Source organism: Quercus robur, chromosome 1 (assembly GCF_932294415.1).
Source record: "Quercus robur chromosome 1, dhQueRobu3.1, whole genome shotgun sequence".
NCBI lineage: Eukaryota > Viridiplantae > Streptophyta > Magnoliopsida > Fagales > Fagaceae > Quercus > Quercus robur.
This window is the reverse complement of record NC_065534.1, coordinates 33,944,113-33,960,675: the sequence shown is the minus strand read 5'-3', so window position 1 is coordinate 33,960,675 and position 16,563 is coordinate 33,944,113. Positions and strand designations below refer to the sequence as shown.

The window sequence follows — 16,563 nt, the reverse complement described above, 5'->3', positions numbered from 1 at the left end:
TGAGCTCGAGCTGGTGCCTCCTTTATCCCGAAGCTAGAATCTCCCATCTCACGAGGTGCCACTCCGATCATTGTCCGGTCCTGCTTGAAACAATGCCTAGAAGGATGATCCATCTTAATAGGCCGTTTAGATTTCAAAGCTTTTGGCTTTCTGATCCTTCTTTTCCGACGGTGGTTAGTCACGCTTGGAAGAATTTAGGAAAGTTGTTGGAGAATATTGAAAATTTTGTGAAGGAGGCTAGCTCTTGGAATAAGCACCACTTCGGGAATATATTTGAAAAAAGAAAAAGAAAATTAAGGCTAGGTTGAATGGGATTCAAAGGGCTCTGGCAATTAACCCCTATCCATCTCTGATTCATTTGGAATCCCAGCTCCTTAAGGATTTGGATGTTGTGTGTGGCCAAGAAACTGAACTTTGGGCTCTAAAAGCTAGAATTAATTGGTTGGTTTTGGGAGATCGAAATACTTCTTTCTATCACATTTCGGCCTTGACTAGAAGGAAGCGGAATTTAATTACTTCAGTTAAAAATGGAGCGGGTGATTGGATTATGGAGGAGAGAGGAGTAATGAATTTTTTTAGAGAGGGTTTCTATAAGCTTTATACCACAGCTCAGGAGTTGGCATCTGGGAATTTTAGCTACAACTCTCATTGGCAAGCCAAGATTTCAGAGGAAGAGAGTGCTAGCATCAGCCATTTGGTGACTGAAGAAGAAATCTTCGCTGCCTTATGGTCCTTAAAGGCTTTTAAAGCCCCGAGACTGGATGGGTTGCATGCCGGGTTCTTTCAGAGGTTTTGGATCACTGTTGGTGATTCGGTTAGAGAAGAGGTGAAGAAGGCTTATAGGGAAAGGAAAATCCCAAAGTATCTTAACAATACCAGTATTGTGCTAATTCCAAAGGTGCAAGGTCCTGAGTCCATTGGAAACTACCGTCCTATCAGCCTATGTAATTCGATTTATAAGATCATCTCTAAAGTGTTGGTTGGTAGAATCCGACCTCTCTTGGACAGGATTATATCTCCTTACCAAGCTGCGTTTGTGCCTGATAGAAAGGGGGTGGACAATGCAATTATTGTTTAAGAGATTATTCATACAATTGGTAAAACCAGAGGTGAAGTGGGGTATATGGCACTCAAGATCGACCTAGAGAAGGCTTATGATAAGTTGGAATGGAGCTTTATTAGATGCATGCTGCAAAGATTTAACTTCCCGGACATTCTCATAGAGATTATCATGAGTTGCATCACTACGGTTACTACTTCCATCCTCTTCAATGGAGGAAGCCTTGAGCCTTTTGAACCAACGAGAGGGATAAGACAAGGAGACCCCCTATCACCCTATATTTTCATCATGTTTATGGATTTTCTAAGCCAATTGATCCAAGAGAAGTCTGAAGCGGGGCTGTGGAAGCCGGTTAAAACCTCTAGAAGTGGACCCTCCTTCTTTCACCTCTTCTTTGCCGATGATTTGGTTCTCTTTGCCAAGGCCACTCCTAAAAACTGTGTGGTAGTTAAAGAGGTGTTTGACATGTTTTGTAAGGCTTCAAGTCAGACTATTAGTGATGCCAAGTCAAGAGTCTTCTTCTCCTCGAATATTGATCAAGATAGTAAGGAAGCGTTGAGCTCCACCCTCGGGTTTCAGGCGACGGATTGCTTGGGGAAGTATCTTGGATTTCCCATTAAGCACCGTGGGAGATCCAATCAGGATTTTAATTTCGTCTTGGATAAAGTTAAGAAGAAGCTGGCTGGTTGGAAGGCGAACCTTTTTCTTTGGCAGGAAGGGCAGTGCTCATCCAGGCTTCTTCTTCGACCATACCAGCTTATGTTATGCAGTGCAATATGCTTCCTGGTAAGGTTTTGGAGGGGATTGACAGAGTTAATAGGAACTTTCTTTGGGGCTCATCTGAAGATAGGAAAAAAATGCATTAGGTAGGTTGGAGGAATAATAAGACCAAAAGAGCATGGGGGGTTGGGACTACAAACGGCCAAAGGTAGGAACACGGCTTTGCTTGTGAAGTTGAATTGGAGATTTCATAGTGAAAAAAATGCTCCATGGGTAAGGGTCTTAAGGCTGAAATATTGTAATCATCAACGAGTTAATTCGAGGAATGAGAACCAGTTGTCTAGCTCAAGAATTTGGAAGGGCTTGAAAAAAAGGAGAAGATACTTTTAGGAAGGGTGTTAGATGGATCCTAGGGTCTGATAGTAATCTTGATTTTTGATAAGATAATTGGTCAGCTCTTGGCCCCTTTAGACAATCCATCCAAGGCCGTTTGACCTGGGAATCTTTGCACCTCAAGATTAAAGATGTTGGACATTCGGGGGGTTAGGATTGGTCAAACATCCATATGGAACTGCCAAACAACATTAAAAGGGTCATCCAAGCTACACCAATCCCTCTTGTTTCTAGCTCTGAAGATAAATTGGCTTGGTATCTATCCTCTAAAGGTGATTTTGACATGAAATTAGCGTACCTTTTAACGTTAGATCCTGATATTGAAGCTCCTTTAAGGGGGAAATGGATTTGGAAGCTTAAAATTTTGCCTAGAATCCAAACTTTTGTTTGGAAGTGTATGCACAAAAGCATTGGTGTGAGGGGATGCCTCTCGGCAAGAGGGCTGAATTTGGATACTGTTTGTCCTACCTGTCAGATTGGCTCTGAATTAATTTTACATGCTTTGCGTGACTGCCCCTTGGTTAGGAATATTTGGCTCTAACTTGGTGTTCCGCCTACAGATCCATCTTTTTTTACAGAAAGTTTAAAAGATTGGCTCACCTCCAATTGTAGGTCTAATTCCAAATCTGATGAAGGGCAACCCCAATGGCATCAAGTGTTTCTATTCGCTATTTGGTTGATCTGGAAAAATAGAAATCAATTTGTTTTCAAAGGAAGATCTCAATATCCTAATCTTGCTAAAGATATAAAGGCTCGAGCATTGGAATATATGCACTGTGCGTGTAGCTTTATAGCTACCAAAAAATGGGTTTTGAGAAGGATCCGGTGGGAGAAGCCCGATACTGGATGGATGAAGCTTAATACAGACGGAGCATCAAGTGGGAGTCTCGGTTTGGCTGGAGGAGGAGGTGTAATTAGAGATGAGGAAAGGAATTGGGTCGTTGGTTACGCTAGAAAAATTGGGTCAGCAAACAGCTTTCTTGTTGAGCTGTGGGCTCTTCGAGATGGCCTCTTCTTATGCTTACAAGCTCACATACAAGCTGTGATCATTGAAATGGCTGCCAAAGCCATTGTAGATGCTTTCTCTCATCAGAAAAACTCTAATCCTATCATTTCCTCCCTTATGGATGACTGCCGGCAGCTAGTTTCTCAGATCCCTCAGTCTAGATTTAGACATGTCTATAGGGAAGTCAATAGATGTGCAGACTGTATGGCTAAATTAGGCACTTATATGGGTGCTGATTTTACTGTGTTCTCTAGTCCACTTGTGGACGTTATTCCTTTCTTTGAGGCTGATAGTCATGGTCTTTTTGTAAGTAGGCAATGCCCTGATTCTTTGCTTTATGTATAGTTTAATGTCATTCCCCTTTTTACCAAAAAAAAAAAAAAAAAGATAATCTCTTAAAAGGTCCAATATAGCCATGCAACAAAGAAAAATATTAGGATTAGTTTAGGCATATGAATGTTGAGCCAGCATCTTGAACCCACAATGATCGAGGCTAAATAATAATAATAATATCATTTATTTATTTATTTAAAGACTCCCTCCCATTTTGAATTCCTCTCCAACCAAAATCAAAATGATGACGTAATCATTGGAGGGTATTTGAGATATAATCGATGGATTTGTCTAAGTTCGATGAATGAGATTAGGGACTTGTCTTTCTCCAAACTTGACTGATGACTTGTGCTTCTAGAGAATGAGATTGATTTGGGCTTCCACTACTAGACATCAATGCCTTTTAAGTTGTTTTGTTCATTGTCTTTAAGAAAAAGATTTTGGGGGGGGGGGGGGGGGGGGACCATATTTGATTGGTAGATTCTTGAACAAGTTAGTAGACCAAACAATTTAACTGCGGTTTGAAGGCTATGATTGTTTTTCTACTTATTTTGGGTTTTAAAAAATAAATTGGTGGGTAATTCTTGGAAAAGTTATTCCAATCAACAAATTCAATTGTTAAAACCATGACCTAAAGCAACTGTTATTTGTTGTAAAGAGTAGGCATAATATTAGTAATCTACAAAGAGAATAAATTATAAGATCTAAGATTTTTGTTATTTGTTATTTGTAAAAAAAAAATTAAGATTCCGTCTATTTTACAAAAAATAAAAGGAGAACTACTTAGTGCTACATTATTTTATTTTGATATACAAAAAATGGGATTAGAGCAATTGCATCAGTTCTTGTAAAAGATTCCGTCTATTTTACAAAAAAAAAGAACTACTTTTTCTATTTTACACCATTACTTTTATAGAGCACCCACATCAGTCCATCTATTATACATTCTATTTTATATAGATAATATTTTTTTATTCTTCTTTTAATATTTTTTTATTTAAATAATAAAATATCTCTTTATCTAATTTCTCACATGTCTCCTCCTCAAACTCTTCACCTCTCTTTATCCTTAACCCATAAACTCATCCCTTGAACTCTTCGCCTCTCTTATCTCTTAGATCCATAATCTCTCTCCCTCTCAGGTACATCATCTGTCCCTCATATTTCTCTTCTCAGTTTTCTCTCATCCATCATCTCTCCCATCTTCCTTTGAGCTTGCTCTCACAAGCAAAGCCCAGCCTGGCCTAGCCCATCGGCGGTAGATCTGGTGGCAACAGCAACATCGGCGGTGATATTGGTAGCAGCAACATCGGGTTTAGGATGGGTTATCCAGTGGGTTTGAGTTGATTTGAGTTGGGTTTGGTATGGTTTTGGGTTGATTTTGGTTTTTCGACGAGTGGTGCTGGGTTGTAGTAATGGTGGTGGTTGGGTGTTGTTGGGTTAGTGGTTGCATCTTCTTCTTCTTTTGTCAAGAGTTATGAACGTTGGGGGAAAAAATAGAGAATCTGACAATAACTATCAGCTGGGGTGAGAGAAAATAATAATAAAAAACTAATTTATGCTCAGTTACAGTAACTGTGCATATTTATACGGTTACTGTAACATCTTTGTATATTTACAAAAGTTTAGAAAGACTGATGCTGGTGTTTTTTTGGTTATATTGTGCAAATTTTTGCACTTTTTGTATTTTGTAATGATTGATGCAATTGCTCTTAGGTTTCCAAACCAATGAGCCCACCACCCATGTATGGTGTGGGGATTAGTGCTACATTATTTAAAGTATTATTTTCCAAAATAAGAGCATTCACATCCATGAAATATAAAATGAAAAAAGTGGTCAATCTTGCACATTTAATTCCAAAATTCTCTAGTGGGTTCCAGTTAGTTCAACTGGTAAAATCTCTAATGGTTGTATAAGAGATCTGGGGTCCAATCCCCGCCTACACCAAAAATTGATTGGTGTCTTGGTCTGATGATAAAAAGTTATCATCAGGAGCAGACGCCATAAGTTGAAACTCTCTCTCTCAAAAAAAAAAAAAAAATTAATTCCAAAATTCTCTCGCATAAGTTAGCTAAACTTGTGCAAATATACACTATTATGTAATTTTGTATTTAATATTTTATTAATTTATCTTTTTCTATCTATTTTCCTTGTATGTGTCTCTTCCCCAATTCCCCTCACTTTTTTTTTACCATCTCTCTCTCTCTCTCTCTCTCTCTCTCTCTCTCCATTTAAACAAGACAACATTTCTCCAAATCACCTACCACTGCCCAACTACCATCACCACAAACCATTACAACACTCTCTCCATTTAAACAAGACAACATTTTTGCAAATCACCTACCACTGCCCAACTTCCATCACCACAACCCATTACAACACATGATATTCCAATCATAAAAATCAACCCAAAACAAAGGAAAATCAATTCCCAAATCAACCTTAAATCAAAAAACCCAAATACATCAATAGAAAACCAAAAATCAAACCTTCAACGGAAAACCTACAACCCAGCACCACCCCACCACCACCATAACCCACTACAACACATGATCTTTCAATCACAAAATCAACTGAAAAAAGGAAAATCAAATAAAAAATCAACCTAGACCCACCAACAGAAAGCCCAAAATCAAACCTTTAACGAAAAACACAACAATTGAAAACCCAAAATCAAACCTTCAACGAAAAACCCATCAACCCAAACCTAAATCCAAACCGTTGTTGTTGGTGTATGCTTTGACTGATTGTTTCAAAGAGGAGAATTGGTGTTTCAATGTTGTGACTTTGTATGAGAGAGAGCTTAAAGGAGAGAGAAAATTTGAGGGACACGAGTGAAAGAGAGGGCTGAGAGAAGGAGAGACTTTTTTTAGAAGGGAAAGACTTGAGGATGAGATATATATATAAAAAAAAAAAAAAAGACAATCTATACTATATATAAGAGAATTCCCCTCTTTCAATTGAATTTTTATGTGACTAAAAAATACCCTCATTAATGAAGGGTAATTTTATTTAGAAATAGGGACATCAATGTTAAATAACAAATTTCATTTCGAATTTAAAAAGAGAATTCCTAAAAAAGAAATTACAGTTATTGCTTATCACTAAAGTTTATCATTTTTATTTGTTTGAAAAATAAAAATATATATTTTTAAATTATAATAGATGCAAATTATTAATGTTTATCCAAAAAAATAGAAGAGTCTTTGAGCACGCGCACTTTGAGCACGTGCATGAGTGTGTGCTTAGAGGCTAATAGTAATAATAAAAAAGTTATTATTTAAATAAAATAGAGTGTAAAATAGATAATATGACATGAGTGGTTTGAAAAGTGGTTATTTTTAAAATAGAAAGAAGTAGTTTCTTACACTTAAATAGATAGATTTTTTTTAAACGAACTGATGCAAATGCTCTAACAGATAAAATCAAATTTTGAAATAGCATAATCAATATTTTTATTTAGAAAAATATTATGTCAACAATATCTTCACAATAAATTATAAGCGGCAAGTTCTTATGGGTTGTTATTGGTGGGTAAAAAAGGTAATTTCAGTGGTAGGTTTAAATTAGAACCAATAACAATTTATTACATATAGGCTCCGTTTGGTAACCATGTTTAAACAACAAAAACTGTTGTTTAAACACCACAACACTTATTTTTACACATCTTTTAAACCACACGTATTTTACAAAACTTAAATAACTAAAAATCTCTTACCAAACAGACTCATAATTTATTATAAAAGTATTATAAAATGTAACGAATGGCTACTAAAAAATAATTATTTTCAATCATATTTTTTTAAAAACAAGCGAAGGAAGAAAACATCCCTCCCATCCTCATCATCAAAAGGTCACATGTATATAAATGGTTTCAACAAGGCTCCGCCGCATACAAACTACACCAATTTTCATTAATATTTTTGCTTTATTCTAATTATCGTGAAATCAAAGCCATTATTATTATTTTTTTGATGTGATCAAAGCCATTATTTATTGTTTCTCAAAAAGAAAAAGAAAAAAGAAGCTATTTATTTCTCCGTGTTTCTTTTTTTTTCCTCTCTCTTCTTCCCTTCTCTCGATTTAGGGCGCACGCACATTAAAAAAAAAAAAAAAAAAAAAAACCCAAACTCGCTCTTTGACTCAGAATCAAAACCCTTCCTTTCCCCCTCTCTCTCTCTCTTTCGCTGATCTACTTCTCAGGTACTCTCTCTATCCCTCTCTGTGCGCGACCGAGTTGATTCGGACTCGTCCCGAGTTCGATCTCGAATCGCTACGAGTTCATGTGTTCGGTTCAGATCCTCTTTTCTATGTCACTCTTAAACTGTTCCTTATCGTTTCTTTTATCAATCTTGATCGCGAGATTAGGGTTTCTCGACGAGGTTTTGATTTTTTGAGTTTTAAATTTGTTATTTCTGGTGAATGTTTTAGTATAGGACTAGTAGTTTATTTTTTTGCATCTAATTTCTTTTTGGGGGCTAAGAAAAATTGGGGGTAGGAAAATAGTGGAAATTGTGAAATACGCGTTTTCATTGCTGGATTAGTATTTTGAGGGAAATGGAAAGCTTATTTTAACTAAGTCAGACAGTCTGAGAAGATGAGAAATCTACACTTTGGATTCGTAGTTTCTCTTATATCTTTCATTTTTCTCAGTAAACAAACGGAAAAGTAATATTTTGTTTTTCTTTTTGGTGATTTAACCTCAGTTATGTGGTCTTGCATGTTGCATAATAACACTAGGTAGGTACATTGCATTGAATTGTTAGTAAGGTATGGAAAATATTATGGTTAGCTAATTTTTAGCTTTATAGTACGAGTAGAATATCCCCAAAAGTTTTGGGATTAAGGTTTGGTTGTTGTAGTAGCTCAATTGCATCTTATTTATTTTTTGATGCATAAACAAATTTATTTTGTGTCTGTGAGGAAATGTTCTGATATTTAAACTAATTCAGAGCTCTATTCTTAGGTGGTTCTGTTATTGTCAATGGTGTTGTTTTATGTAGTGTGATAGGAATATGGTTGGGTTGGTCTGATTTTTACACCTGATGCTGTACTAATCTCTAGGTTTTGTTCAACTCAGTTACCTGTTCATGTGTCAAAGTGTGGTTGTTGAAAGTTGAAATATTATTTATGTTCACAAAATAAAGTACGAAAACCCTGGATTTTATTTTTAAGCATTGTTGATGCTAGACAGTAGTTTTCTTTAGAAAGCGTGGCATAAACCTCAATGTGATTCTAGGTTTTAAAACTTCAGAGAAGCATAAGGTTTTTGTCATGGGATTTTTTTTTTAATTTTTAATTTTTTTAAAGTTTTTGCGTAGTAATCAACTACTAATCATAAGTATTTTGACGAGTGTGTAGTGCTTGCAACATTTGTGGTTTGTTCATTTGTTTCTACTGGTTGTTTGCTGCAGATTTTCTTTCAGTATTTGGATCTTTCTCTTACAAACATGTTGTTCTTTTCAGGCTATAAGTTGAGTATCACAGAGCAAAACTATTCATTGTCCACCAATCTTTTCACTCTTTAGACTAGGAGCGCTGTTTCTCAACAACGAATGACTTTTTGATGCTCAAGCAATGTCGGGGTTACTTAATGTATTGTCTCTTATCTACATGAATCCTTCTTTCTGTGGACTGTGAGCTTTGGCCACCTCTGCCTGTCTTGGTTATTTTGTCTGTTGTCTTATACCTACAGATTTATTCTATATTGCTACAGTTTTGGAGCACTTACTTGCTGAATGTTAAGTTTTGGTCTGTAAGAAACATGCAGTTTTTTGTAGTTCTTTTAAGCACTACTTGTGAGTTTTGCGTGTTTGTTTTGGTGCCTTATTTTATTTTGGATCTAGGGTCTTTAAAAAAGGTCATACCACTTTGTGGCGTCTGGGAGAGGTGAATCATTGTAATTAGATTTGTGGTGCATCTTTTATGTGGTTTTGTTTAGCATAGTTGCATTATGGAGTATATGATGTCAATCGAAATTGTCTTCTTTATTTATTTATGCATGTGTGTGTGTAATATGTGATTCAAATTCACTTGGTTTATCTGTTTATTGTGAAATGTACTGTGCTTTCTTGCTGCAGTCTTCTCTCAACAGTTCGGCTTCAAACCTTCCAGATAGTACTGGGCGATCTTTTGCTACGTCTTTCTCTGGTCAGTCTGGTGCTGCCTCCCCCGTTTTTCATCACACTGGTGGGTAGATATTGCTGTAGTTTCACTCATGTGTTCTTCAGAATTAATGAAATTCCAAGTATTTTTTTGGCAGGAGCCATTCAGGGGCTGCACAATATTCATGGGAGCTTTAACGTTCCCAACATGCCTGGTACACTAACATCAAGAAACTCAGCAATAAATAATGTTCCTTCTGGTGGGGTTCAACAGCCTACTGGCAGCCTTTCTAGTGGGCGATTTGCATCAAATAATCTTCCTGTTGCGCTCTCTCAGGTGCTTGTATTGTCTATGCCATATGCCATTGCTAAAAATGGTTCGAGATAATTGATTGTAGTTTGATTGAGATTTTTCTTTCCTCTTATTTATCTGTGTGTGTGTTATTATACTTACACGTGGTCATAGTTCTGGACCATCACCTCAATCTTTTCTTTGTTCAAAACTGTTTTGCAGTTATCTCATGGCAGCTCCCATGGACATTCAGGAGTCACAAATAGAGGAGGTATTAGTGTTGTAGGAAACCCTGGATTTAGTAATAGCACAAATGGAGTTGGCGGTTCTATTCCTGGAATTCTCCCAACCTCTGCTGCAATTGGTAACCGGAATGCTGTTCCAGGATTGGGAGTATCCCCAATTTTGGGAAATGCAGGTCCTCGGATTACAAGTTCTATGGGAAACATGGTTGGTGGAGGCAACATTGGGAGGAGTATAACGTCCGGTGGAGGACTATCTGTTCCTGGTCTTTCTCGGCTAAATTTGGGTGGAAATAGTGGATCTGGAAGTTTGAATGTGCAAGGACAAAATCGATTGATGAGTGGTGCACTTCCACAAGGTATATTAACTTGAGCTGGTGATTTTACTTGTATGGAAGCAGCTTAAGAGAAAGATGATTTACTCTAGAAGTTCTGGAAGTATCTTCTTCTGCATGCATCTGTAGATACTTAGTTGTTGCTTCACTTGTAGATAATATTGCACTAATATTCTTGTTATATGCTTTGTGCTAGTTTCTCTATAGTGAGATGTATCTTGTGTTACCTATATTCATGTGCTTATTTTGGCCCAATTCTTCTGAATTGCTGTGTGGTTTGAACAGCTGTTCATCATATTTGTACTTTATTCTTTTTAACTTTATGAATGTATAATAAATAATTATGTCTTGATATGTTTAATGAGCTATAATTCTATATGGAGATGACATTTTCTGGATTCAGGTTCTCCGCAGGTAATTTCTATGCTAGGAAATTCCTATCCCACTGGTGGAGTTACACTTTCTCAAGGCCATGTCCAAGCAGTAAATAATTTAAGCTCTATGGGAATGTTAAATGATGTGAACTCTAATGACAGCTCTCCTTTTGACATCAATGACTTCCCTCAGTTGACAAGTCGTCCTAGTTCTGCTGGAGGGCCCCAAGGACAACTGGGTAAACAAAGGAAAATCTTGCAATTGTGCTTGTTGTATGTTTCAGATATCCACTTTGTCAATTTTAAGATATCATAAAAAAAAAAAAATTACAGGTTCACTACGCAAGCAAGGTCTTGGTGTTAGTCCTATTGTTCAACAAAACCAAGAGTTTAGCATTCAAAATGAAGATTTTCCAGCTTTACCAGGATTTAAAGGTGCTGTATATTCTTTTGACCTGGTCTATAAATATTGGCTGTTCTTCTTCTGTAAAGCATTCTTTACATTTTTTTAAAACCCTGCTTCCTTACCAATATTACTTGCCATGCATGGAAGGTAATACCTTAGAGCTAGGTTTATGTTTCGACTGCTACTTAAGTTTTACGTTGTTAACTGGCAAGGGGGGGAAATCTCAGTGGGAGAGCAGCCGAAAATGCTAATGCAAAAGCTTATTTATTGCACGTTGTACTTTGTGAGAATAAGGGTTTTAGGGCTTTTTCTTTCCTGGTATCTTAGGATTGACATGATGTCATTAAAGTATGATGTCTCAAATATTAGATGGATGAAAAAAAAAAAAAAATGGCCGCTTGAGTTTGTATTAAATTCATTATGTTTTTGCATGGTTATGAATTTCCTATTGATAGGGATGTCTTGATGAGGAGAAATTATAAGATCCACATGGTGGACAAGTGATGTAGTTCACTATTCCATTAAAAAACTTCCACTTGTTTAAAATTGTTAGTTAGAAAAATTTTTTAAACAGAAATTAATTACTGATTCAGCGATTTTAAACAAGTGGAAGTTTTTTAGTAGAATGGTGGACAAGTGACGTGGTCCACTAGAGGATTCTATAATTTCTCCTTGATGAGGTCATTTTCTTACACTGTTTGGGAGTTTTATTAAGAATGGAATGGGATGGAATAAGTAGATTGTATAGAAATGGAATGGAAAGAAAGGAAAGGAAAGAAATCTATAATTTAGGAAATAAATCCATAATTTAGGAAAGAAATCTATAATTTTAGTAGTGTGCCTTTTTTTATTCCATTCCTTTCCATATATTTCCTTCATTCCAAAGAAGCTGTTACTATGGCATATAATATTAATAATTGATGGTTTGAAATGCTCCATAATTGAGATGGTCCTTTCTATCATTAATGATTTCCAAGGATCCAATTTCCCAACTATAGTGCAGTTTTGTTTATGTATTGATGAATTATAGCCAAATGTAAAAAAAAGAAAAAAAAAGAAAGAAAGAGATATAGGTGGTGTGAAATTTTGCATAGGGTTTCTGTGATGCAAGGTTTGTTTTTTGTTTTTTTGTTTTTTTGTTTTTTTGTTTTTTTTTTTTTCTGCAAGTATATTGACACTGAAACATGACATCTTGTTACGAGGGTGCTATTATAGTCCTGAATATCTATGTGTCAGCTTTCTCCACCCCTCACACCGTACCTATACTTTTTGACATTGGCCACCTCGAAAATAGGGATCTTGGGTGTGAAAATTCATCTATCTTTGTTATTAATTATTAAAAAAAAAAAAATCCATCTACATTTGTTGGATCAAGCATCTTTAATTTTCTGTATGGCTGAGGAGAATTGAAAATTACTTATGTTTTGCATCACTCAAGATTTCGTCTTGGAATATGCATATTGTTACCTTTGGATCAACTTCTTTGCTGTGCTTTGATGATTCTTTGCAATTGGATGTAATAGATCTTTGTACATACTGAACTGATTTAATAACTTATGTTCTATATTTTGCCAATTAGAGCTGAAGTGGAACTTCCTCATCTCATAGTAATGGGATGGAGGAGGTCATGGGTTCATGACCCACAGGTCCCTTTGTAACTTACCAATTAAAAAAGAAAAAGAAAAAACTGCATACTATGTTAGGACGTTTCCCTTCTCACCTTTGGGTGCAGATGGATGATATATGTTCTTATCACTCAAGTACACTTAAAGCTTGGAAGTATGGCTTTTTCTCGTAATAAAGTTTGGTTGGTTGTTTTAGCATTTGTTGTTGACTGTATCATTAGATCTTATGCAGGTGGTAATGCAGATTATGCGATGGATATGCACCAGAAGGAACAACTTCATGACAATACTGTTTCGATGATGCAATCACAGCACTTTCCTGTGAGTCCTATATTGTATAAATTGAAGAATGTGTGTGATTGATAATTTACAATGGGGTGGCACTCCATCAAAATTGATAAGCATTTTAATTAGTTCTGTAATCAAATTTTTCCACTTAATAGATTAATGGCTTCTTGTCATGAGTTTCATAAATGAAAATGGGTGTTCTTATCAGTAATGTTGGGATGGCAAACAACCATTGGGTATTCCTAGTTGATGCTATTTGCTGTGTATCAGGGTTTTCACTAATTCTTCCAATTTTCAATGTGCAGATGGGTAGGTCTGCTGGATTTAATTTAGGTGGAACGTATTCATCCCATCGTCCTCAGCAGCAACAGCAGCAGCAACATGCTCCATCAGTCAGTAGTAGTGGTGTCTCTTTTTCACCTTTAAACAATCAGGACCTTCTCCATTTACATGGCTCAGATATGTTCCCATCTTCACATTCAACGTATCACTCCCAGGTATTCTAATTTGTTGCTGTAAATTGTCTGTTTCTAGTAATAGGGGATCTTTGAGGCTGTGGAAATTAATCTCCCCCCCCCCCCCCCCCCCCCCCTCTATAATTTAATTTGGAATCACCATGGTGTACATTTGATGTGCCTTGTTGACATTGTTTTGTTTTCTGAAATTATGAGTGGTGGACCATATAAATGCTTTTTTGGTCAACATAGGACTAATTTGTAGGCATTTATCTCCTGCATCAATATATGAAAAGTATACCTAACATCGTAATTTTTTTTTTTCCCCTTCAGACCAGTGGGCCTCCTGGCATTGGACTAAGACCTCTAAATTCTCCAAATACAGTATCTGGTATGGGATCATATGATCAGCTCATCCAGCAGTATCAACAACACCAGAGCCAGTCTCAATTTCGTCTGCAACAAATGTCAACTGTCAATCAGTCATTTAGAGATCAGGGCATTAAATCCGCGCAGGCCCAGGCTGCACAATCTACTCCAGATCCATTTGGTTTGCTTGGCTTGTTAAGTGTAATAAGGATGAGTGATCCCGATCTGACATCCCTTGCTCTTGGAATTGACCTGACTACCCTTGGGTTAAATTTGAATTCACCAGAAAATCTTCACAAAACTTTTGGTTCTCCATGGTCTGATGAGCCGGCTAAAGGTGATCCAGAGTTTACTGTGCCACAATGTTATTATGCCAAACAACCACCTCCTCTACATGTGAGCTGCGCTGATCATTTTCCTTTAGATATTGAGAAAGCTAATGTATTTTTCCTACTCTAATCTCTTTTGGATGGTTGCAGCAAGGTTACTTTTCAAAGTTTAATTTGGAAACATTATTCTACATATTTTACAGGTTCTTTTCTTTACTGCATCTCTGTTGCTTTCTTGTCTGACTCGTAAGATTTTAAATTTAATGCAATCATTGTCTTCTCTTTTGCAGCATGCCAAAAGATGAAGCCCAATTATATGCTGCTAATGAACTGTAAGTTCTCTCAGGATGTGTTTACAATGTAAGGCATAATATTATGAAAGTGAAGCCAGGCTATTAGAAAAATTCCTGAATCATATTATCTTTTGTGAGAACCAGGATTATCCCTCTAATATGATTGAATATTTATATTTTTAAATGTTCTATTTTAAATAGAAATTCTCTGTAGTCTGTATCAAATTTGATTTGAAGAAAGAATAATGGTTCTATCCTATGAATATTAAAAAAATATTTGTGAAATCTCATCTACTAATAAGTTTCTAGTCCAACAAAGAACAAAAAGGACAATATATGGGATGGTTGGAATGTGATTTGAATTAGTTATTATATATCTAATTTTGCCCCAAGAGGGTGCTGCTTCCTTGCTGAGTGTGAATTTGTATTTAGTGCAGATTTGGCCACAATTAAATCCACAAATTATAAAGTTGGGTCTGACAATACCTTTTGGTTGTCTTATTTTTCTTTGGCACTGGAGAGGCCTGTGCTTGTGAGAGTGCACTGCAGACGGCAGAAGTCCATCACTTTAGATGGTCCTTTTCTTGTTTTGTTAAAATTCTATATACTGACCCGCTGAAAGAATTCCAGAGAAATTGCTTTTAAAGAAAATCTTCTTTGTTAAAAACTCTTTTCTATTCTCTTAATGTTCACAAGATTGCCAATACATGTGTATTAGAATTCCAGAGAAATTTATATCCTTTTATTATGTGTGTGTGTATATATATTCAAGTATTTATATGAAGTTTCAGCTCTTCAAAGATATTTAATTTTGTTGCTTTCACTCCCACTAACGAACATGCACCTGCTGTGTGACTTGTATTTTAGCTTCTGCAATATATACTAACAAGGTATGGAAGCTTGTTTTGCTAAAAGCACTGTGAAACCTGTTGGCAGTTACGCTAAAGGCTGGTTTTATCACAAAGAGCACCGATTATGGTTCATAAGAGCCCCCAACATGGAGCCGCTTGCTAAGACAAACACTCATGAGAGAGGATCTTATCACTGTTTTGATCCAAACACATTTGAAATGATCCGCAAGGTTTGGACCAATGACACCCATTTCCTTAAATTGTTTTCTATATAATTATAAGTTTGAGCAATTTTTGATTAATTCTACTCTGTGTCCAACATATAATTTTGGTTGCAGGATAATTTCATTGTCCAGTATGAGATGATGGAAAAGAGACCGTTGCTACCTCAACATTAACAGATATTGTACTCACAATGTAAAGTTTCAGTTTGGATCCTGTTAGAAACTAAGTTAGCAACATTGATGTTCAATGTATCAGGCAATTTTAAGCAATTTATCGATCTTGTAGTGATCTTTAGTCGTATCTTTTATTTTTCCCTTTACATAATCAATTTTTAGTCTTTACACACATTTGCTTTATTGACAGCCTTGTCCCTTTGGATTTTGGATGTTTTCGAAGTTACCCATTGGTCTTGGAAGTTCTTAACAGTACCCCCTTTAAATAATTGATTCGAACCCTTTTGGCCAAAAATGGTTGTAGTGTGTGAGTTATGGTGCTTACGTTACTGTAATTTCAGTGGAAGAAATTGTGTACTCGGTTACGAGTCTTCTTCATGTAATCTTGATTGTGGAACGAGTCTCGCTAGCAACGGAAGAACTCGGAACTTGGGAGACCTGCTGCAAGACTGCAGGGGTCTGGCATGTATCATTATGATGAAGTTTGACGTGTTTTGTGTGCGACAGTGTTAGTCACAAGAAAAAATTATGCTTCTATTAAAGAAATGTGTTGAGGCTTTAGGAGGATTCACGTTGTGTTCTCTAATATAGATTTTTATTTCCCCTCTAAAATGACCGATATCGTAACTTAGGTTTTATTTATTTATTTTAATTCTCCCACATATTTTGTTTGATAAGCATTTGATTGT

At 36.2% G+C, this 16,563-nt stretch overlaps 1 protein-coding gene and 1 non-coding gene across 5 annotated transcripts; one reads left to right on the top strand and one right to left on the bottom strand.

Annotated features, from left to right (window-relative positions):
• Positions 1-7,546: 7,546 nt before the first annotated feature.
• Positions 7,547-16,057, top strand: LOC126732566 (probable NOT transcription complex subunit VIP2). 4 transcript variants are annotated; one of them, XM_050435519.1, is made up of 15 exons: positions 7,547-7,716; positions 8,980-9,108; positions 9,594-9,702; positions 9,776-9,954; positions 10,132-10,180; positions 10,295-10,510; positions 10,890-11,099; positions 11,194-11,295; positions 13,124-13,212; positions 13,485-13,676; positions 13,968-14,399; positions 14,483-14,535; positions 14,623-14,664; positions 15,562-15,706; positions 15,815-16,057. In XM_050435519.1, the coding sequence occupies exons 2-15, from the start codon at positions 9,091-9,093 to the stop codon at positions 15,872-15,874; spliced, it is 1,896 nt and encodes a 631-aa protein (XP_050291476.1). In that variant the 5' UTR covers positions 7,547-7,716; positions 8,980-9,090; the 3' UTR covers positions 15,875-16,057. The 4 variants fall into 4 exon arrangements, with proteins under 4 accessions (XP_050291476.1, XP_050291468.1, XP_050291484.1 ...); XM_050435511.1 differs by having other exon boundaries at positions 10,132-10,510; XM_050435527.1 differs by lacking the exon at positions 8,980-9,108 and having other exon boundaries at positions 7,566-7,716; positions 10,132-10,510.
• LOC126692828 (small nucleolar RNA snoR35) lies at positions 9,622-9,702 on the bottom strand. Its single transcript, XR_007645101.1, has one exon. It is a non-coding gene; the product is annotated as a small nucleolar RNA snoR35 (small nucleolar RNA).
• Positions 16,058-16,563: the final 506 nt, after the last annotated feature.